Genomic DNA, 22,559 nt, shown 5'->3' with positions numbered 1-22,559 from the left:
CCATTTAATATGATTCAAAACAACAGTCAGCAGCGTATTCAATGGTGGGGTTAATACCAAATTTCCTACCACTAACAAGAGGAGTATTTTGAACGGCGTTGAAGTGCGGAAATACCCATGAAAATGATGCCTGAATGATGCACTGTGTTCTTGCTTCAGCGAGGTTTGTTCTCTCATAATATAAATTTGAAAATACCCTACAACATGACTTTAAAAAAGGATGAGCAGCATATCAGATGCTCTTATTATCCAAACAATATCCGAATATTAGACAAGGAAGACCGACAGCAACCTTGAAACCCAAACAAAGACTTCGAAGTTGGGAATAATATATTTTACTTTTATAGATCAAGAGAGGGACCGGTATGAACCTCCCAAGCCCCTATTCCAACCACCCGAACTCCCAAAAAAACTGCCATAAACTCATATAATTTTAATAAAGCTATATCCTGCAGAAATAAAATCCTTAATAGGAAACTAGCAAATATTGTGGGGATATTATATGTAGTAATACTTGATTGCTAGCACGGAAAAATAGAAAAGTTGAAAAACTACACAAACTTTATCTTAAGCAAAACATAGGCTCGTGAGACAAAGCAAAAATATGGAAACAGATAATAGGGAATTTGCACTATCACGTAGCTTTTATCTCCCACAGAAGTTATTGGCGTAAGAGAGATAAAATAATGGGATATGTAGCTAACAATTAATCCTGACAAAAATATTACTTATTCAGATAATTCATGAGTAATTTAGAGTAAATAAGAATATTAAAATAACAACTTAAGTTGAATAACTAGAACAACTGATATAAGCTACTCTAAATTACTCTATTGAATAAGAGAAGAGTACGAGTAAGCATAGCAAAATATAAGTTAAGTAGTGTATAAGTAGGAGTGGTTGCTTTACTTATTTTGCTTAATTTGGTATATCAGTTAGGCGTAATACTAGTAGCGGAATAGATGGACAGGTATAACACTAGCCAACTCCCCTGCGCTCTACCTACATCAACGGTCTCGGGCTCCTCGACAAAAACTTCTGAAACCCTGGCCATTTTGAGTAATGGGGGGATCTGTAAAGAGGAGGCTAACCAGACGAAGGGGTAAAAGTGATGAGAAATACGGTTGGACTAAGAATTAATCTAACTAGTTGAAAACCTGGTTAGGAATCCAAAATCACGCCCTGGTCCATCAGATTGAATCGGAAGGAGGGATAGTATTTATTTGCCATTTACTATGTATGTCCATGATCCAGTTTTCACATGGCTATCGATGGGGCCAAACTACATTTCAAACAAACGAATAACGGACCTCCTTCCTAACCTGCCTTGCCAAATTCAGCGCCTCGTCCCTCCCCGCTCTCGAAAAAACGTTAAAATACGCCAGAAAGGTATTGAAGCCTGAACTCGGATGCGGCACCTTCTGTCCTCGCTTGACAAGGCACGTGCATCGACTGATATGTTTGGCAAGATCTGGTCTTCGGGCCATCAAGTCAGCGCAAATGTCCTCCGAGTCAAAGATGCCTTGGCACGAGGAGGGATAGTCAGTAGAAATGAAGACCATGATGCAGGTATGCTGTGCCCCGTGTTTGAACGGTTGGGAAAGAGCGTGAACACGAGGCTTGTCGTCTACGGCGATGAGCAAGGCCAGGCCCCAGTAGTCGATTCCATAGGTGGATTCGACGATCTGTGAGCCCGTCATGCCGAGAGGACGCGGATTGATTTCGATGAGCCAGGCTGTTGGCTGCTGCTTCGTAGGTTTATTGGTGTCGTCACAAGGGCACAGGTCGAGACCTCCGCTCTGCGTTGGTTTGTACTCAACCGACGAGTACTCGACACGGCCCTCCAGATGCATGATGCCGTCCTTGAGACCTAGCTTAAGTAGCGTGTCCAGGAAGCTGTTGCGAAGCAGATTTATTTCCTGAGATGGTAGAGCTGACAGGTATACACTGTCCAACTCGTGGAAGATGGTGAGTGAGCCTACGCTGGGGCCATTGATGTCGGCCGACTTGGGGAAGTCGTCGCAGACTTCGAAGAAAAGGACCTTGCCGTCTAGGAGGACAAAGTTGCCATCAATTTCTGGCCCAGCGCAGTATTTCTCTATGACAAATTCGGATCCGTGGCGAGACGTATCGATGGCATTGATGGCCATTGTGAGCGCGTCAAGGGAATCGACGCGGGATACTCCTTCCGAACTCCAGCCATCGCAAGGCTTAACGATGAGCGGATAGGAAAGCTCGGGTTTCTTAGCAATATCGAGAGCTTCGTCCAGACTAGACGCGCAATAGGCCTCATTCCCGACAAATACGCTTGTCAGGTACTTGTTCGTGGCAATTCTGAACGCGTCTTGTGAAGAGGTCTGAAGACCCAACTGCTGCGCGGCTCGAGCGACGTAGACCCAGAAAGAGTCAGCGAAAGTGATTATGCCATCCACCGGCTTGCCATAAGCCTTCACGGATTCGACAATTCGGTTGGCCAAGTCTTCTTCGGGTGGGTTGGTCAACCGGGTGGGGATAAAAGCTTCGCGCCAGTGTGCATAGTCGGGACCTTCAAGCCAGTGTCCTGCATTGTCTAGCACGACTAGGTTGATGCCGAGCTCGATGGCTACAAGGTAGAAGCCATACCCAGTACCACATTTGTCGGGGTGTGCGCTATTCCCGTCAACTAGCACCAGTGTTCTGCGTCTCGCCGCTCCAGGCAATATCCAGGGAAATGAGAGTCTGTTCTCGAGTTCCGATTCCACGGCCAGAGACAACGCTTCAAACTCGGCATTTGAACCACGTTCGGAATCATGACGCAGAAGGAGACTGGCGGTGGCGGTGGAGAAGAGTGCTGGTAGGTCATTGGCATCAGAAAGTGCAATTGAACGGCCACTGTAACTCTCAAGGGTTTCAGCGAAAGACAATGCCGCCTCAACGTATTGAGAATCCCGAAGGCGCAGAGGAACAATGTCTGAGCGTACTATATACCCTTTTGCAAGGGGGCGATAAGTTTCGCTACACGCTTTTGGCCTGGACTAGATGCGCTTGTGGCGCGGAGGCATTGCAAGAAGAACTGGAATGCTTTGGACGAGCCGAAAGATTCTGGTATAATCTTTTTGGGGGCGTTTCGTGGTCAAGATGGAGGAGATAGATATCGTCATGGCTATGGAAGGGCTCGACCACCTTATTAGATGGGGACTCTAGCTGGAACACGATGTCTAGGGACTGCCAGGGATTTCCGGTGGATGGGATTTCCAAAAGGCACCAAGAAAACTCTAGCAGTAAGGCTGTTCTTGTTCAGCACAGTGGAAATTGAAGCAGGGTACGTTTCTTACTGTCATCATTTTTAGACCAAACCTGGACTTTCTGAGGGCCCCCCATTAGAATCGAATACTATACCTGGCGAAAGTGAGAGAAGTACACTGCCAGAGCGTATCTGCTCTTACAAAGTGGGTCGTATCGTCGGCTCGCAAGACAGAATTTGTCACTGGTCGAGAATATCAGATCACAGGCAACTGTGCCACCTACCTATGCATCGATAAAGGCCAGTTTGCAAGACTGGCCACCTCTTCTCCATCTGCAGATTGCGTTAAATTAAAGTTCTTATAACTCAAAGTCCAACCGTTGGCGTAGTGTTTCGGCCATGGAAGACGTTCGGTACTCTAAGCATACGAACCTACCTAGGCGTCTGATGCTGCCCCTAGAAGTTCCACGATTGTTTCTTGAAGGAATGATACAAGCAAAGAAAACTTTCTTATACATACATAGCAAACATTATATGTTGCTGTATCTGACAGTAGTTGACATTGACAGTGGTAGGGCCGTGGGAAGCTACTTTATATAAGCGAAAATAATTCTCCGAACGGGTTTATCCGTCCAGTTCTGGCAAAGCACAGCTACCTGCAGCTTATCAACAGCTACCAAACCCAGCTTCAGGCATGTCCTCGAGCTTTCGACATGCTCTCAGCTATCCACCCATTTCGAAGGCCTATGTGCAGCGAACACCTGGTCGGGGCCGCCGAGGAGGAGTCACGGAAGGTCTGTCCCAAACTCATATCATACTTTTAATCTAACACTTGTATTTTATAGCGTCCTACCTTTGTTCCTCCAACGGGAGCAGGCGAGTCTGCTAAGCCAGAATGCATGAGTACCGTTAGATACATCCGCGTCCCAGGTCCCTGGGAGAGAGAGGCAAGACCGGACCTACCACCAGAGTGCTTCGAAGCACGGGAGCCGCGGCCTGGCGAAGTGATATATGTGACCAAAGGCAATCGTGTAGCTACGGGAGGGACCGCATTTATTGAACAGTTGCCATCTGGGAACATAGTCAAAACCCCCAAACCACACCCCCTCCTCTATAAAAAACATTGCTACAATATGTGCTTGGAGGCTTCGATATACGAGAAGATTGGTAGTCATAGAAGTATACCACGAATCGTCGAATGGGACTCGAAATCTTGCTGCCTTACAATGGAGTATATGGAGAACGGCAATCTTCGCGAGTATATCCGAGAAAACCACGACAATATAACCCTCGAGCTCCGCTACCGATGGGCAAGGCAGGCTGCTGAAGGCCTGAGTGTTGTTCATTCTGTTGTTGCCGTACACTGCGACATCTCGCCAAGAAACTTCTTGCTCGATGGCGACCTAAACTTAAAGATTTCGGATTTTGGCGGTGGGTCGCTATTGGGTTCTACGCCGTCCGTAGTTTCCGGTACGCGATTCTTACCTCCCGGCTTTGACGAGGATGCCCCGCCAGCTTTCAAAGACGATATATTTAGTCTAGGATCCTTGATTTATTTCATAATGGTAGGGAAATACCCCCACGAAGAGGCTCCAAGCGATGAGGTTGAGAAGCTATATGGAATGTATATGTTCCCTGATATAACGCACGTCAGTTGCGGAGCAGTCATCAAACAATGTTGGGAGATGCAACTAGATACAGCTCAAGAGTTGCATGACCGCCTGGAGGCTCTTGCACCTGCCCGCTGCCCGGATACTGAACCTCCAGCTTTAGTAGTTCTCACCGAGTACCATACCTAGGTACTCCGCAAACCCTTCGTCTTTGTGATTATTACACATGCCCCGACTGACAGTCTAGCCCATGTGAACTTCTTTTAGATTATCACACTCCTTTTTCGTCTCTGCATACTTGGAGGAACCCTCAGTTATTGATTCGCTCTTGACAACGGTGCACGTAGGGATCTAGTAGCTATGTAGGTATGTATATATTGGATAGGATAAGCGAAACGTAAATGCTGTGCAATATCTTCCATTACAGATAGTATACAAATGGTGTACATGATATCTAGCACCGAACTCCTAGTCCTGCAACATTGTCTAGTCCACCAGCTTTCCGTGGAAGGGCAAACCCATTGCGCTAAGAAGGAGCCTTGCATGTCGATCAGAGGTCGCAGAAGTATGGATGGTAACGTGGAAACCTGGAATCATCTTTGGCGGATACATCTACTCCCCATTAGCATTTAAACTTTTGCAACATAGAATCGGTGCCTACATCGTAGTTGACCTCGATTTCAGGGAACAACAATGCGCCGTCTCTGTTGAATCCGAAGCTGATATTACCGCTACTATCACCGGTTGTTCCTACTCCAGTTAGCAATCTGATCCAGCGTCAATGATGAAGAAGTACATACCCTCAACACCTTCCCAATCCTTCAATTTTGGAAGCACGAGATTTATACATTTGTCAACAAACTCGTAGGCTTGGTTATTGCGTAGAGTGCAAGTCAACGAGATTGGCATCCCCTGACGAATTCCAAAACTAGCTACACCCTGCGTCGCCTTGAAAACTTTTGGTTTTACTCCAGTCACGGCTTGGAGTGCCATCCCGGCGATATGCAAATATGCAGAATCATCCATTGCCCCCTTGACCATGCTGTGAACCGTCACGCCCTGAATTTTTGGAATATTGCGCCAGCTGATATCTCGCTCTATCAATCGGAGAACACCCTCTGGGCCTCTAGGCCCGCGCTTTGGCCTGTTCTTGTGGTATGGAGAGGAGTCGTCCCATGTTCGTAAACGATCTGATTTTGGAATGTCGACGGTTCCGGGAGGCCTGTGAGCATACCCTAGGGTCATGAGATCCGATGCAATGGTAGATTGGAAGGTTTGTTCGAGCCGGGTATGAGAAAACGGGCCAGGCACAAATTGGCGCGAGGCAGGATCTGATGTTGGAGGAGGTTGATGAGGATGCAGCGGGCCTCGATAGTATCTTGGGGATCGATATTGGTATCTGGAAAGGTGTAAGCATGGGAATTCTGCAGGGCAATCGACAGCACTCGTACCGACTGGAGGGAAGCTCTATCTTGCGGCCTTCCGCCCGCTTTACGGGGTCAAATCCTGCAGCTTTCTTTGGTGAGAACCTCGTCGAGAGGGAGGATTGAGGTTCAAGGTCTTGCAAGTCTTCCGAGACCTCCTGGACTGCCGCAGCCTGCCCCGATGCATATCGACGGGGGAATTGCCCGATAGCCACTGCAGTCGACCGAGCATGTCTATTTGCCAATTGCCGCATAGCGGACGGCAGCTCTTGTAATGCCATGATGCAGATGGTTTGACGCGACTGGAGAGCAGCCAAAATCTCGAGAGAGATGTTCTTCGCCAGGCACCCAGAAAATATTTCTGAGGCATCAACACGAGGCTGTGGGACCCGACCCCGGCACCGCCTTCATCATCCTGGACTCTGTGCTTCGTACTCTGTGTGCACTTCGTAGCCTGCCCAGGCTGAATCCTGAATCCAGACCGGGCCCAAGAGGTCGCGCAACACCTCCTGCGCTACTCGACGCCCCCCATACAATTTGACTCCAACAGCGCAGAAGGATATCCGGTGTGGTTTCGCCTCTTCGTCATACGAGTCTGCTGTTAGCAGTTACCCCTCTTGTTTGCGACGATCAGTCGACTGAAATAACGATCATTGGAACACACTCGACCCGTGCAGCAGACACCCCGACGGACCGCGTCACCCCGATGTTGGGCAATGGGATTTCAGAAACCCTCAAGGCAGCCTTGAGTAAGAGCAGAGGTACTTGAGTTTCGCCAATCCACAGAGACGGCGACTCTACTCGCGGATAAACTACAATTTTGAGTTGTGACATACAACTGGAGATAATCTCAGATTCGATCGCAGCTAGTATGAACATGAACCGGTTTTTGAGCAAGAGGGAGAAGAATGGCGTAGGCTATAGGCGAGAGAGATCGAGGGATAAGTCCGACAAGAAGGTAACTTGTTTTAGAAGCTGCTTTACTGTCCTTTCCATGAGGGAGAACCCCGCAGTCTCCAAATGCGGTCGATTCCCGCAGCCTTGTTATGTCTTAATGCAAAGCGCTCTCCCCAGTGCCAAAATCCATGCGCTATAATATATCACACAAGTGCTGACTCTTGGCCTTGCTTCCCCCTATAGTCTCGACCACTTTCCAACGAGAGCTTCGTGGCATTATTCAAACCGGATCCCCAAAAGAAGATCGACAAGGAGATGAGCAAACAGGTAAGACTTGGAAATTCTGGCCGGGGATTAGTTAGTAATAGGGACTAGATATCCTCTCTCAAGGACCGAATGCACCGCCGTGGATATTCAGGCATAGAGGATGAGCACATAACCTATGCATTAGCCTCCAAGTTCGCCGACGGGGATGTAGACAAAGCTTTTGAGATGATGGTACTATTCAAGGAGTCCGCGGATGGAGTTGTCAAACCGTATAACCCAGCAGTGCATATGCTAGGCGCCGTTAATCGAGAAGGCGTTACATGCTATCTTGATGGGCTGCTATTTGCGATGTTCGCCCGATTAGGGAGTTTCGAGCCCATACTGTACACAACCTTTGAAGATGAGCCTAGGCGACGCCTTTCAACGCTCATCCGATTGTGGGTGAACTTGCTGAGAACTGGCAAGCTAATTGAAACCGACTTGGTACGTCCACAATGCCATTTCTGTATTGTGTCGCTAATTGTAAATTGTAGACCGGCTATCTACAAGAGGCTTTAGCAGCGTGTGGCTGGGCCGAAGCGGCGAAGCTCGAACAACAAGACACTTCAGAGGCGTTTAGCTTTATCACAGGAATCCTCGAATTACCGCTACTTACCTTGAAGGTGGACATCTATCATACTGGCACAGAAGATGATAAGGATGACCACAAGTTCGTCCAAGAGCGACTTCTCGAAGTGGCTGTACCTGAAGACCCCAACAATGGATTCCCAATCCGGTTGGAGGACTGCCTTGAAAACTACTTCAACAACCGAGTTGAGGTCGTTCGAAAGTTGGAGCGTTCCAATACAAAATCTTCGATTCTGTCTGGTCAATCACAATATCCTCCTGAGAAGGAAGGAGTACAACATATCGAAATTTCGGATCTTACTTGGTCAACACCGGGCACCCCATCATCATCTCAAGCACCAAATACTCCAATCTCACCAGGTGGTCGCCATCGTGCTACAAGCATAATATGGCATCGTGTGATACAAGAAGATGAGAAGGACGGTTCCATGGATGGTTCTACCAAGCCTACTGCCCCTACCCTGTCACGCAAGACTTCTATTCGAAAAGAGGTTTTAATGCCGGCGTGGCAGTTCTTCAATCTAATACGTACGTTACCATTTCATTCGCATATTATCCTATTTTCTAGTCGGATTTCCTTTAAAATACCGTGCTAATAGATTTAATAGCATGGTACACAAAACACTCACCCGCCAACGATGCGGAGGTTGCAGCACATTTTTCGAAGACTCGTCCAGTTCTGGGTATCTGCTTGAAAAGGTATGCAATGACGGCCGAAGGAGAGCCTATAAGAAAGAATACTTTTATCGATATTCCTCTTGACATCAAGCTACCGCATTTTATCCAAGAAGACCTGGCAAAAGAGGATGGCCCATTAGTGGGAAATTTCAAACTTTCACTGCAATCTGTCATATGCCATCGCGGTAACTCGCTTAATTCGGGTCATTATATCTCGTTCATTCGCGGCACAACAAAAATCTCTGATGGAGATTCTGGATCTGCGCAAAAGCTCAACAATGGAGACGTTCCACCTCATTACCCCGAAGATAAATGGATCAAATTTGATGATATGGCAGTTCCGAGAGTCTCGTATGTGGACATTGAGCAGGCTATGAAGGATGAAATGCCATATCTACTGTTTTACCAAGTCCAGCCGACGTATGAGGTGCCTTCAGTCCCCGACTCCGAGACCCTTCCGCCGTCATACACTGATTCTGGTATTGGCTTGACGGTATCCAGCCCTCCATCCGAGCATCGTTTTGAGACTACCCAACCAGAAGGATATTTTGATGGTGCGAGCAATACGTCTACTCCTGCCATTCGCTTTTCCTCCGAGCTTGAGAGGCCCGAGGAGCCTAGGAGAAGCATCAATCTATCAGAAGGGCGTCGGGGAAGCCTTGCATTCACAGAAACCAGCTTGGGGAGTGGCACAAGCACCCACTTGACCTCGACACCAGTCACACCGAGTGAAGAAACAGCCGCACAGAGAATGTCTCGTGCCGCCGCTCGATTTACCAGAACTGGAAGCAGGAGTCGGCCGACAAGTGCATCTGGGGAAGGTAGGCTTAGTTTGACCCTGACACGGCTTAACTGGAGAACTAGCAAAGAGCAGCTAAACAACAAAACCGAGGCGACCAAAGAAGTGGAGAGCGTAGTTCAGGGCGATGGACCAGCAGACGGCCGCGGGTTGCTGGGTGCAGATGAAACTACCTCGAAACCTGCGGAAGATGCACCCTCTCAATCGAAGAAGGCGATCAAGAAACGGGATAGGAGTAAAGGACCATCGGAAACGATGGAGAACGAGCATCACGCTCATAAAGGAAAGGGGAAATCGAAGGATCTCCCCGATAGAGAGTGCAGCATCATGTGAATATGGGGAATTGGGGCATATAGGGAGGAGTATTATATCATTACGCGGTAGGATGGATATGGGGAATCACATAACGCATCGCATAGATACCTAGATACCAAGCATGGGAAACAACGGCATATAAACGGCGGCCGGTCATAGCTGGGGCGTTTGGGTTTGGTTTTACGATATAGAGGATGCGCTATGTTTGGGATGCAAATGAGACGCGGGACGCATTTCTAGCTAGAGCGCGAGCGCTTGATGGTTCGCTGTATAGCGAGTAGAGAGAATTGATATTCTTGAAGTCTGGCCGAGGAACTTTTGTATATAAAGTAACACTACATATATCCTGTAGTACATTGGACTTAGTTGGATAAATAAGCATGAGCCTATCTTGCGCTGCGTAGGACTCTGCTCATGTCGCAGCCAAGGGATCGTGTGTTTGTGTTGATTTGTTCAAACCCTGGCTACCCGTCCAGAGCCAGCGAATATTACTTGTCCAAGAGCCAAGATGCTCCACACCATAGAAACGAAGTTGTTACGAGACACACAGACACGTAGGACGAGCGGTGACGCTGTGGCAGGTGACACAAGTCTGGTTTTGCGAGCCTGTGGATGGAGGATGGAAAGCCCCGTGCTGTGGCGGCGGCGCGTGACTTGCGGCGCGAGTTATTTATAGCGGTGTGGAATTATTGGGTGCAGGGAGTGTGCTGATTTTGCAGGTGAAACGGGGGGGAAGAGGGGTTAATTGACTCGCTGTGTTAGTGGTGTCAAAGGAACTGGGGTTATGTTTTGGGGGCCGGTTGACAAAAAATCATGGCGATTATTTGAGGTGGGATAGAGTGTTTGATTACGCCCAGCTTGGTCGGTATTTAGGAGACGAGGGAATATGAGCCCGAACTCCAGGTAAGGATACAATATTATAAACTCCAATTAATCGACCCATTCCCTCCACTCCCCCCCGTATAATAGCTAAAACAAACACCAATTTGGGTATCATTATACCGGATTTCCATCTCATTCCCGAGGTTTAATCAGTCGTCTAGCATTTCGAGTGGGTTTACACTGGAAGCTGATGGGTCTGTGGTGGAGGGGCTTGGTAGGCCTGTTGTTGGGGTGGTGGGGTGTATGGTGGTTGTGGCTGCTGGGGCTGTTGATAAACCGGTTGCTGAGGTTGTTGAGGCTGCTGTGGGGGATATTGCTGTTGTGGGGGATATTGTTGATATTCGACAACTGCTGGCGGCTTTGCCTCCGTGTAAACAGCAGGTGGGGGGCCAGTTGCAGCTGGAGCTGGAGCAGCACCGGGGGCAGGGGCAGTTTGGCCAGCGCGAGCAGGCACGCAGTGACCACCAGCCTTGCGGTGTTTGTTAAGATAGACGGCGGTGAAGACGAGGGTGATGATGAAAAGAATGCTGCATCAAATTAGTAAAAATTGCGGCCCCCCGGTGGAGACGGTCGGCTTACAATTCCAGCCCTCCTAGACCAGCAGCCGCGGCCATCGCATTTCGGTAAGTATAAACATCAGTCGTGGCACGGGTTGCAAGCTCCCGCTTCTTGACGCAGTATCCATAGTAGTAGGTGCACGAATAACTCGAGGAGTAATACCATGTGTAGGCGGAGATTTGCGCGGCAGTTACAGAAAAGGAGATGATCCAGAAGATAATGGCAAAGATATCCAGGCCAATGATAGCCCAGTAGTTGTAGGCGGCGGGGAGGCCAGTGCTGGAGACAATAACGTAGACTGTGATGATCATAGTGGCGATGGCCTACGAGATATATTAGGAAAATGTTGGACACTAGGAATGCTAGCACCTACCGTGAAAAGCGTAAGGGCGATCCCATCGAATGCAATGAATGTAATGCCATAGGCAGCTAGACCGAGGATGGCGACAGCGGTGACTAGCTGGACGATTCTCAAAGCAAAGATTGGGGTGGGCAGTGCCAAATGGTGGCTCGGCCTGTTATGAAGTAAGGAAGACATAATACCTGACGATGTCTGTTTTGCTGAAGACTTGTACCTTATGTCTTGACGATGGGGGAAAAACGGCGAGAAGGGAAGGAATGCAAAGGAAGCACGCCAGCTATATACTTGGCCACGCACCACGCAGGACAAACGCCCGATTTCAGAGTTCCTGCGACCTGCGGCTTGGTGGAACGCATGCCAGTACCACCAAGCCAAGATGTGAGGAAATTAGAGACCATCTCTCAGCCGCATCCAAAGCTGAGACCTCTACTCGAGGACTCTGTAGGATCTACCAAGGCAGGGGGGGCCACTTAGCCAGTGCGATTGCTCCCTTTCAGCCCTATTCCCCATCTGGAACAGAAACAATAAATCCAAGCGCAGGGATATCAGCAACTGAGGTCAATCTCCCAAGGCACACTGTCGGGCACTTCAACGCACGACCAGCACCACCGATGATCTAGCCATCAAATAGCTACGAATGGCGTGCACGAAGTGGGGACCGGCGCAGCGCTTGCGGCAGTTGATTTGCTCGTCGCAACTTGAGACCTTATCCTGCTTCACATGCCACCCATGTAGACGATATAATTGACGTGGAGGCGCATCATTTCCATCCATTGGTGTGATCGTTGAAAGAGCGCGACTGGTCTCGACCTGGGCCTTCAGCTGAGTGCCGTCGATTCGAATTTCCCTTACCGCCTGGCGTGCGGAGGAGAACCGAAGTCTTAAGAACTCAAGGAGCCCTTTTTCTTCTAATAATAATAAGTGTCGGGGTCAGCCTCAAGCTATATCGCTAACCTTATGCTGGTTGCCGGACTCGTTCGATGCTGTGACCGTGTCTCGGCCAAGTGGCCAGATGGGGGCGGCCCAAACGAGAGGGCCGCTGCGTCGATGACCTCTTGAGGCTCTGAGCGAGGAATTGCGCTTGCGAAAAACAGAGCCTCATCCATCATACCTTTGCGATTGTCGTTTCTGTTTATCTCTCCTGTTTGTGAATTGCGATGTTGTTGAGGGTTCCAAGTCCAAGTAACCAAGCGCAAAGTGCTGCTGCGACGGGTACGAGGTACTGTACTTCGTACTCGGGTACCCGTATAGAATAAGTGGGGCTATCTCGAATCGTTGCCTAAAAAGGAAGTAAATCATCCCCAGTATTAAAACAACGAAAGAAATCATTAAAAAAAAGATATAAAGAAATGGCAAAAAGGTTCGAGATACCTGGGCGAACCCAGGATTCCTCTACATCCTCCCCTAGACAGGACTTAGTCGTGATCTAGGGCCGTTTCCCCTGTCCAATCTGTACTCCCCGGTGGTTAATGCACAGCTGCGATTTTGGCTTCACCCCGGGGGGATTTTAGCTTCTATCAGAAAGTGGTGTTTGGGAATTCGTCCGTATGTTGGTGTTCGAGCTGGTCTCCCGAGTGAGCCAGGTTGCCGGTTGTTACGAGAAAACTGCTTATTTGGAGATATAGAGAACAAAACCTTGAGGTGGCTTCTGTCCCTACCGCCTTCCTCGCGAGATGCTCTTCGACGGTCAAAATAGGCATCACGTGACTCGACCCAGTCCCCAGCTTCGTTGCCTTATGACGGTGCGTGGATGACATGACAGGCCGAGGTTCTACGTAGTACAACGCCCTATAACGTTGCTATAATCCTAGATACGGGGTGTGATTGGTAAATGAACGACCTGCACTGCACAGAGCCGTTCCACAAGAGGCAATTCCGGTACTTCAGGGGAAATGCAAACGAGGGATTAATTACTTAGTGTTACTGCAAATGGCAGCGGAGGATTACCTTAAGCAAGCTGCCGCAGTATATCACACCGTTTCTTCCTTCCATCTCCATCTCCCTCTCCAACCATAAAACACCACACCCCCACAGCAACACTCACTCCAACAACACTCACTTCAAGAACAAACAAGACTTCACTTTATTTCCCATCATCAACAGCCAAGGTAGGTTGATGAAACTGAAGGTCTGCAGGGGATTTGAGGTTATTAACAGGATAATAAGCACAACCAACATCCTCATCATGCCTTCTGTCATCGAGCAACCAGCCCAGGTCTCTGAGCAAATGACCACCGAGACCAACGCCGTCGAAGCCACTCAGCCTGTAAGTTTCACTATCTATTCTATGATCCTCATTGCGACCTTATCTCAGGTCCCTCGGCTAACACACGCCCGACATGACAGAACGGCGCTCCCCAAATGAGCACCTCGGGCGACTCCGTTGGCCTGCGTGGAGGAGAGGAGGCAGGCTGCGACTGCTGCTGCTGCGGTTGCGAGGAGTCTTGCTGCTAGATCAAGCATCAAACTCCCCCATCCGCCGCCGTCTTACAATGCCAACGGTGCGGAAAAGCGACCGATCGAAGGGGGGGGACTCTGAATACTTGCTTGATGATATGCGGGGAGAATTTATGCGCTGCGGGGGGCGCTGGTTACGATGATGGGTCGTTCATTTTAGACAGATGAATTGCACTATGATTTACCACCAACTGATGCCCCCGTTCTCTGGCATATTTGCATTTGATTGATCGTGAATAGAGATTGTCCTGCTCTGACAGGCGTTTCTTTCCACCGAAGCACTGTAGATTGAAGATAGCGATCACGATCTAGGGGTCAAGAGCCAAGGAAATAGCGGTGTGCCAAGATGTGGGGATGCCCGAAACTGGACCCTGCGGGCGCAGCCAAGGAAGCTTGACTATTCTGCCAAGAGCACTCCAGATACTCGAGTCCTGTGCCTCTTCGTTTCCTGATCTCTGCTTCACTCATACATAAGGTACATGATCTCTCAAGCTATATGTCGAATTCTGGAGCTCACCACTTCCCCTCGGCGGTAATCGCATCTCACCTCCTCCCTTGCTCCTTATCCGAAGATGGGGGTGCGGGATTTTGATTTTCGTATAACCATCCGGGGCCTCCAGAATACCGCTAGCCGGACGTGAGCAACTGCTGCTTTAACCTGAGCTGAGGGTGGGCATGCCGAAGCAGAGCCTGACCCATCCTGACCATCCTGACACGCCCTGAGTCAGCCTGCCCACCATAATATTAATATGGAGCCCATTTTGACCTCCTGTGTGCCCCCGCTACAGTTTCCTTACCGAATTTTGCCCGGGGATCCATTTTTTGCTTCCTTACGGAGTAGATCCCTCCTGTCAAATAGTACGTGACTCGTACCTCCCTAGTTCAGCCTTACAATTTACCAGAGTACTCCCGACAGCCGAAACGCCGTCTCGTTCGCAGGGTTCAATATCGCTTCTATCTTCCCACCTATCTCGCGAGGCCAACGTTATATCTACTAGATATAGCTTGATACTACAGCGAATAAATTCAGATTATATATTATTAAAGCCAACTTTATTAGCAATAAGCTAGATATATTTTTGCGATTCTTTTACTTCGATTTGTAATAAGCTGTATATCGAGTTGTGAAATATATTAGAGACTCGCTGGTCCCTCTTAAGTATCTCCAATTACAGCTTGCTATCGTAGTAGTAATAGTAGTAGTACTGTGAAGGGGTAGAAGTGCTTGACTGCGAATCAAGATTTTGGAGTTGTAGCTGCCTAGAGAGAGAATAAGAATACACGCGCGCCCGGAGCTCTTTTATACCCCTATTCCTCCTGTCGCACGCTCACGTGACACCTGTAGTTCCACCCTACTACAGTACCTAGGATTTAAACGTTATACTTAATAGCCTAACAGACGCAATTAATAAAACAGCAATTAAAGGTAGAATACCTTCACGGGATTTAATTGCAATACCTTCAGGTATAAAGCAAGTCAGAAATGTCAGAGGAGCTTGTACGGGTATACTCGCACTACTTTGCACTTGAAAGTACTACGGCGTCACCGCGTATTGTCGAGAATAAGGTTGTTACGTTCAATTAGGTGGATTACTACGAAGTACTATAGCGCATAATTGGGCGAATTTGGTAAGGCTGTAGGTCAACTGACCCACAAACTACAGCCGCATCGAGTTGGGTAGGGGATTGAGCACGAACTAATCATAGCCTGGGGACGAGTATACAGGTGAGCTGACCCGCCACCTGAGCTTGGCTCATGGTAGAAGGTTCGGCAAATCGAGAGTTAACTGCTATGTACTGAAACCACGACACAATTCGATATCAAGATCCTTAGATTCCTTACTAGGGGAGGAAAGGACGACATGAAAGAGGTTAATATAATAAGCAGGCTCTGTTATGCAAGTTGGTTCGTGCTTGTTCTATGCCTCTATTGTTCTTGCTAATCTTATTTACGTTTTATTTTTATTGTTTCTCCTATTCTAATTCTCTTGCTCTCTTACTCTTGCGTAAACTCATCTTATAACTTCTCCCTTTCCAACAGCTTCTCCTGTCGCCAGGTGGTTTGATCGTTTACCGGAGTTCTGTAGATTGCGAGCAACATCTACGCGGGGGTCTGCTACTATTAGTTCTCGACTTGATTAATCACCTGTCTAGACCCGTTTGCCGTTTTTGTGCTTAGCTGGTAGGAGACAGAGCCCTCTAATTTCTAGTAGTACAAGAGACAGCGCTGTCCATATCAATTTACGTGTAACGCTTTCTAACTCGCATTAAATCTTCAAGTAACTTCTTTTGGTCCCGTCTATTTTGTTCCCGAGTCTCTTGCCGTCGCGTCTCCTCCTCCTGCCCTTTCATGCTCTTGCTTCCAAGATATCTGCTCATTTCGCTTCTCTTCTTTGAAGTTTTCTTACGCTTGTGAAGCTTGGCCCCAAGCCATCCTGCTTTAATCTCTCCACTATTTTGCTTTTTCTTGTCCCCGAGTCATCCTGCTTTAATCTCCCCACTATATTGCTTTTTGTTGTTCGGGGCCTTCCTGCTCCAACCTCTCTTGTTCACCATTCTCCTGCTCTAGCCCGTCCTGCCCTAGTCTCTCCTTATCCACTAATACGCGATGAATGATGACCTCCTGCCTCAGAAGCATGCCTCTTAGGCGTATAAATAATCATTAGCTATATACTCAAAACTATCCTCTATATTTATATCCCATCCTGAACTTTTGTTTGCGAGGTTTCCAACGCTTAGCTTCCATGTTAGATAGATTTCCATGGTTGCTTTCGATACCAACCGCCAACGACAATGGTTTCAAACCCTTGCCATCGCATTCGAACGACGAGGGGATAAATGCATCTACTTTGCGCAGGGCCCCCGTGGCTACCAAGACTCGGGAACACGCTTCGGATTATGCTCGCCCTTTCGGCCGGATCTATCTTCGGCGATCTGGAATTCTTTGGAGACCACGATACCCGTTGACGGGTTGTCAGTAGGGGCCGGGCCGACAGAAACATTCAGGTTCTGCATCTTCACATCGTTGATAATCCGTTCCTCACTCTCGGTGTATGATAAGCCAGGGGTGGAATTGTGCTTTGCACTAGGAGATCTACGACGTCGATTCCGACTGCGGGACTCACCATCGCCACCACCGATGGTTCGGAAGCCAGTTGGATTGGATGGCGTCCGATCAGAAGAGAAGGCACTGCCGAACAGTGGTTTAAGCCATGTCTTGAAGAGGGGGAATATCATGGGAAGGTTCGTAGTGACCACCGAGACGAAGGCTTCCCGGGTACCCCATTCGCCAGCGAGCTGTGCACCGTGGATGGGGTCCTGTTGGCAAAGTGGAATTAGCGAAATGTGGCCCTGTTTGGGGGGAGAAAGGCGGGGTGTCTCCGGAGCAGCATCGAGACTCACAATTATAACGAAGACTGTCTTTAGAAGAGAGCAGATGAGAACAAACACGCCTGCACCGAGGACGATAGTGGCGGCTATCTTCTTCCCGAGTTTCATGCTAGTTCCCCAAAGCATGGGAATGGGTATCATGATGAGGTAGATATCAGTAACTATACTCGAGGTGAATGAGACCCAGATGACCGGCCTGGTTACGGCACCCTGGCATGCGTCTAGAAAGCAAGAACTGTCAGCAACGGTTACAGCAACACCAAGACGGATCGAAAGACCTACTGCCAGGATCCGGGTTAATCTGCCAGTATTTGGAGAGCGGCCTGCACGATGAAAAAATCGTTATGAACGTTGCGAGCCAGGTCACAATGACGAGGCCAAATCCGACCCAGATACGAATGCGGAAACGGTTGCTAAGGCCTTGCTACCAAGTACACAAATCAGTAACTCGACAGCCTAGGGGTCAGGGTCCTCCGAACATACCATGAGTCTGATGTAGAAGACAAGCACGGCTATCTTGAGCGAGAAGATCAAGCACGAATAAGTGCTCCAGCCCACCACCTGAATCTTGGAGCCGAATACTCTAAGAAGCTGTTCGTCAACATGCCCTGCGCGCTCTTCGTTTTTTAGTGAGGGATGTACCTGAGTTGGTATTCCGTAGAATCGACGGACAGCGCCGCTCGCTCTGCGTCCGTCATAGCATTGTTTGCGAGCCCCTGGCCGTGATTGACCGCGAAATATGCCAGAGTCGACTGCGCGGAGTAGAGCAACTGCGGAGTTGGGCCTGCGTTAGCAAATGGAAGGCTGATGTGACACTCCCGGAGGGATGTAGTGATACGCACAATGGAAAGCCAGACGATGAAGTCGTCTGCTCGAAGGTCTCTGACGCCCACCGACTTCACCCGAGCAAATGTCCGGAGAACCGTCATGAGGACGCCAACGGCATAGGTCGTCCACAACTCGATATTGAATGAGCGAACGGCTGCTGCTATTGCTGCTGCCATGGCAGCCTGCGCGGCGGGGTCAGACATGGCGACGCACTGGCGGATATGTCGAGGCCCAAACAGGTTGCTGTGTTGAAGATTGTGAAGCTTTTGAAGTGAAGTTTTGATTCAAGGCAACATTGGTGTAACGCGTGTGCCCTCCAGTTCCTGACGAGGGAATAATATCGGTCTGAGAAGGCCGTGTGCCCTTGGCTACAACGACTTGGTCACTTGGTGACTTGGTCCTAGAAAACCGAGGTGGTAAGAGAGAAGAAACGGAAACAGAGATGGATTGAGCAACCAGTGCGAAACCTAGGTCTACATGGAAGTCTTATGTGGGCCTGGCCGGATCGCCTATTTCTCGATCCTAGCCTTGACTTGGCTGTTTCCACATGGAAAAGCCAGTACGAGAAAGAGAGAAACAGCACCGTCGTTGGACAGACTAAAACACCAAAACGCTACGTACGGATCACAGCTTCTACACTCGTGCTCCGTACCGCGATTCTATTAGCGAATCGACATTGCGGAATGGCGAATGGGGGTAGCCAGGGGGTGCTGGCCCCAGGCTCAAAAAGGCAGGTCTGTAGTGCAATTCCTTGCTATATAAGAGGCCCCTTTAACCCTCTGCCGCCTCGAAACGGCCGTGCGCGGAACAACAGCCGTGGCCAAAAATCCCTTGGTGGTGCACCAACTGCACTAACTGCATTGCACCAACTGCACTGCACCGCACTGCACTGCGGGACACTACTTACTGTACGGCCTTTGCCCTACTTTCCCCCGGGACGCCCGCCCCGAGCAGCGTAGACTCGGCGCTCGGCCGGCTAGCGGGAAGCTTCCACAACCCTGCGCAGGGGATCTGCTGCAGCCTCTGGGGTCTTGGAGTCTTGGAGTCTAGTCAGATCATGTCTAGTGGGAAAAGGGATCCAGTCGTCTGGTCCGCGGCATTTGCCAGATGCAAGTTTGTTGAATAATACTATACTTACCTACGGAAGAACGACGCACCAGGACCCCCAGGGGCGATCCTTTTCATGCATGCATTGTTCTCTGCTGATCTGCGCCAGATATGGAGTAGTATTGCAAAGTCAGGCACATGGAAGCACGTCCTTAATAGCCGCGGGCTCGGGGTTTTGCAGAACGGTTGTAGCAGCATGATTCATGTACGTTTTCGAGAAGCGATTATCGTACGGAGTAGCAACATCACCTATAGGATATTCGTATTACAAGGAGATACTTTAATTATAATACATCTCGTTAATACTGTTGTCTTATAGTACTTTTTTATAAATGAAGTTTTGGCATGTCGAGACGTTGATATAGAGCTTTCGAAGTACGACATACTTATATAAGCAAGACGACGCTTGTGACATGCTAGTAGCTAGTAGCTGGTAGTACGACGCTTACGGAGGGACTCCCGCGACGATAAGACGCTTGTCCGGAGATGCAGATGCAGCCCATACGGAAAGTAAGAGCACTAGCCAGGAGCCCCCAGACATACACTTATCCTTATCCTAACTATTCCAACACAATTTCCCTTGCAATTACACCTCAATAATAGGATCACCAACAACGCCTCACATGGGGTGGGGGGGGACTAGTGCTTTTACCATACTTATGGGCTATCTCCGGATTCCGGATGATGCCCCCAACTCTGCACCATGGGAGAGAAAAGACCGTACGAAGTACAATGCGGGCGCCACAGGGCCCAAAGTAATTTGCATATATTGAAAGACCGCATTGGCTCGCCACGAGAAGCGCACGAGCACTTGCAGGGTGACGTACCTTACCTGCCGTACCAATAGGTACCTTATATAAAAGGTACTGTACGTGGATGTCTTCCCTGCTCACTTTGTCACGTACGTCGAGTCCAAGCACTTGTCGATCTCTTCTTAACTTAAGTTCTCATCCAGACACCCGTTGCTGCTGCTCTCCTCGGCCGCACAGATGTATCACCTTCAACTGAAGCTCGCGGCCCTATTGGCATGGGCGGCAGCAGTTGCCTGTGAGGGTGTCGTTGCCCCCGTACCCGAGGCCCGTGGGCCTGGGGATTGCCCACCGGGTGGCGTGAATTACGCACAGCTGGCGGCGAAGCTCTCGAAGGCTGCCCAGATCTACCAGCCAGGCTCCAGCGCGTTCAATGCGGCGGTTGCTCGCTGGTCCAACCTGAGCATCCCCGTGGCAAACGTCGTCGTTGTTCCCAGCACGGAAAATGACATTGTCCAGACGGTGGGACTCCTGCCTGACTCCAGCATCCTCCCCGCACCCCCTTCACAAGTCTCCGGTAACAGTAACAGTTTGCTTATCATCCCACGGCGTAGGTCAAATTCGCAAACCAGAACTCGCTGCCTTTCCTCACCACCAATGGCGTGCATGGATCAATCACCACGCTGGGGGCAATGACCCATGGCATCGAGATCCTTATGAGCCAGCTGAACCGCATCGCGATCGCCAGCGATGGGAAAACGGCCACGATTGGCGGTGGGGTCATGTCCAAGAACCTCACGGACGCGCTTTGGGCAGCAGGAAAACAGACAGGTGAGCATATATATGATGGACTCCTGGCACCATGGTTGTCTGAAAGGTGCCTCGATGACTAATCTCAAGAATCAGTGACGGGAACGTGTGAATGTGTGAGCTATCTGGGTCCCGGCCTGGGGGGTGGTCACGGATGGCTTCAGGGCCGCTACGGACTCATCTCGGACCAATTCGTCTCGATGAATGTCGTCTTGGCCAACGGTAGCTTGATCACAATCGATCAGAACTCAAGGCTCTCCTGGGCCATGAAGGGCGCCGGTCACAACTTTGGCATCGTCACTTCCACGACTTCCAAGATCTACGACATTCAGCACCCCAACTATGCCATGGCGACGCTGATCTTCAGTGGCGATCAGGTCGAGGCTGTCTACAGAGTCGCCAATGAGCAGTGGCATTCAACCGGCAAAACCATGCCCGTGAATCTCATCAACTGGTCGTATTGGTTCTTCGATCCTACCATTGATCCGCAAAAGGTGAGTGGAGAGTCCATGAGCGCTCGGACAATTTGCCATGTTCTGACCGTTGTCACAGCCCGTCATCGCCATGTATCTCATCCAGGAAGGCGTGAGCGCCGTCGATGCGGCTTACACGCAGCCGTTCCTCGACCTCGGACCCATCATCAACCAAGCTGTGTCGGGAACTTATCGCGACTTGGCTGCGTGGACCGGCATCTCTCTTGATGCCCCGCCCTGCCAGAAGACCGGAAACGCCAACCCGCGCTTCCCCATCTATCTCAAGTCGTACAACACCACCGCCCAGCGGCTGGTGTACAATCTTTTCGCGCAAGCTACCACCAACGCATCCACTCCCTTCAGTAACGCTCTCTTCATGTTTGAAGGCTACCCCCAACAGGGAGTAAAAGCGATCAGCGACGACGCCACTGCCTTTGCCTACCGTGCCGATAACCTACTCGTCGCCCCGCTCCTCTCCTACAAGCCTACCGGCCCGGCACTCGATGAAGTCGCCTTTAAGCTTGGTAAGCAGATGCGCCAGATCCTCTATGAGGGCAGTGGGCAGACCAGTCTCAACACGTACGTCAACTACGCCTACGGTGATGAGACGCCGCTGGCCTGGTACGGGAGCGACGCGTGGCGCCAGACCCGTTTGCACGCCTTGAAGGGGGATTTTGACCCCACGGGCAAGTTTAGCTTCTACGGACCAATTGCATAGTCAGGAAAGAGGCAACGTTTCATTCTGTACGACCCAATACTTGCTTCTCTAAACATGGCTTCCCATGCCCTTTATTTATCGGCTGATGCCCAAGAGATGCTTGGAAAGCAAGGATAGGTTATTATTTAATTAGTATAGTGGGAACCGAAATCAGCTTGCAGTTTGCAAATTCTGACGAGCCCAAAGCAAAAAAAGATTGCTATATATACCTTCCCCTCTTTGTTACCCCGGCTTCATCTTAGATGTGAATCCCACGAGGTTCACTCGCGAATGTACTGAGCACGGACGTTATAGGTGGCTCCGAGCTCACCTCCCCTATCGAGCTAGAAAGTATCTTCCTTTGGTATATTTCCTAGGTTCCGGACTATTATAGTAAAGGGGGGGGG

General features: G+C 49.6%; 8 protein-coding genes across 8 annotated transcripts; 4 read left to right on the top strand and 4 right to left on the bottom strand.

Annotated features, from left to right (window-relative positions):
* Positions 1-1,289: 1,289 nt before the first annotated feature.
* On the bottom strand, positions 1,290-3,360 carry BP5553_07260 (Uncharacterized protein; the record flags this gene model as incomplete). Its single annotated transcript, XM_032015883.1, has 3 exons — positions 1,290-3,001; positions 3,054-3,266; positions 3,315-3,360. 3 exons carry the CDS (start codon positions 3,358-3,360, stop codon positions 1,290-1,292), a joined length of 1,971 nt encoding a protein of 656 aa, XP_031868152.1.
* A 576-nt stretch (positions 3,361-3,936) lies between these two features.
* On the top strand, positions 3,937-5,022 carry BP5553_07259 (uncharacterized protein; the record flags this gene model as incomplete). Its single annotated transcript, XM_032015882.1, has 2 exons — positions 3,937-4,017; positions 4,069-5,022. The coding sequence occupies 2 exons, from the start codon at positions 3,937-3,939 to the stop codon at positions 5,020-5,022; spliced, it is 1,035 nt and encodes a 344-aa protein (XP_031868151.1).
* A 297-nt stretch (positions 5,023-5,319) lies between these two features.
* BP5553_07258 (Ribosomal protein L5) lies at positions 5,320-6,538 on the bottom strand (the record flags this gene model as incomplete). The annotated part of the gene is made up of 4 exons (XM_032015881.1): positions 5,320-5,445; positions 5,495-5,583; positions 5,634-6,232; positions 6,285-6,538. The coding sequence occupies 4 exons, from the start codon at positions 6,536-6,538 to the stop codon at positions 5,320-5,322; spliced, it is 1,068 nt and encodes a 355-aa protein (XP_031868150.1).
* Positions 6,539-7,134: 596 nt separating this feature from the next.
* BP5553_07257 (Cysteine proteinase) lies at positions 7,135-9,858 on the top strand (the record flags this gene model as incomplete). Its single annotated transcript, XM_032015880.1, has 5 exons — positions 7,135-7,215; positions 7,398-7,481; positions 7,530-7,904; positions 7,955-8,576; positions 8,657-9,858. 5 exons carry the CDS (start codon positions 7,135-7,137, stop codon positions 9,856-9,858), a joined length of 2,364 nt encoding a protein of 787 aa, XP_031868149.1.
* A 1,039-nt stretch (positions 9,859-10,897) lies between these two features.
* On the bottom strand, positions 10,898-12,747 carry BP5553_07256 (Uncharacterized protein; the record flags this gene model as incomplete). The annotated part of the gene is made up of 4 exons (XM_032015879.1): positions 10,898-11,249; positions 11,302-11,603; positions 11,654-11,795; positions 12,596-12,747. 4 exons carry the CDS (start codon positions 12,745-12,747, stop codon positions 10,898-10,900), a joined length of 948 nt encoding a protein of 315 aa, XP_031868148.1.
* A 1,079-nt stretch (positions 12,748-13,826) lies between these two features.
* Positions 13,827-14,180, top strand: BP5553_07255 (uncharacterized protein; the record flags this gene model as incomplete). The annotated part of the gene is made up of 2 exons (XM_032015878.1): positions 13,827-13,907; positions 14,043-14,180. 2 exons carry the CDS (start codon positions 13,827-13,829, stop codon positions 14,178-14,180), a joined length of 219 nt encoding a protein of 72 aa, XP_031868147.1.
* A 2,786-nt stretch (positions 14,181-16,966) lies between these two features.
* BP5553_07254 (uncharacterized protein) lies at positions 16,967-18,519 on the bottom strand (the record flags this gene model as incomplete). Its single annotated transcript, XM_032015877.1, has 4 exons — positions 16,967-17,709; positions 17,771-17,912; positions 17,972-18,071; positions 18,131-18,519. The coding sequence occupies 4 exons, from the start codon at positions 18,517-18,519 to the stop codon at positions 16,967-16,969; spliced, it is 1,374 nt and encodes a 457-aa protein (XP_031868146.1).
* A 1,893-nt stretch (positions 18,520-20,412) lies between these two features.
* Positions 20,413-22,173, top strand: BP5553_07253 (putative FAD-dependent oxygenase; the record flags this gene model as incomplete). The annotated part of the gene is made up of 4 exons (XM_032015876.1): positions 20,413-20,694; positions 20,787-21,003; positions 21,079-21,476; positions 21,535-22,173. 4 exons carry the CDS (start codon positions 20,413-20,415, stop codon positions 22,171-22,173), a joined length of 1,536 nt encoding a protein of 511 aa, XP_031868145.1.
* Between the last annotated feature and the right edge of the window lie 386 nt (positions 22,174-22,559).

This window comes from Venustampulla echinocandica (genome assembly GCF_003357145.1).
Source record: "Venustampulla echinocandica strain BP 5553 chromosome Unknown scaffold_5, whole genome shotgun sequence".
NCBI classification, from domain to species: Eukaryota; Fungi; Ascomycota; class Leotiomycetes; order Helotiales; family Pleuroascaceae; genus Venustampulla; species Venustampulla echinocandica.
Note: the sequence above shows the minus strand (reverse complement) of the source record. Positions and strands in the feature narration are given on the sequence as shown.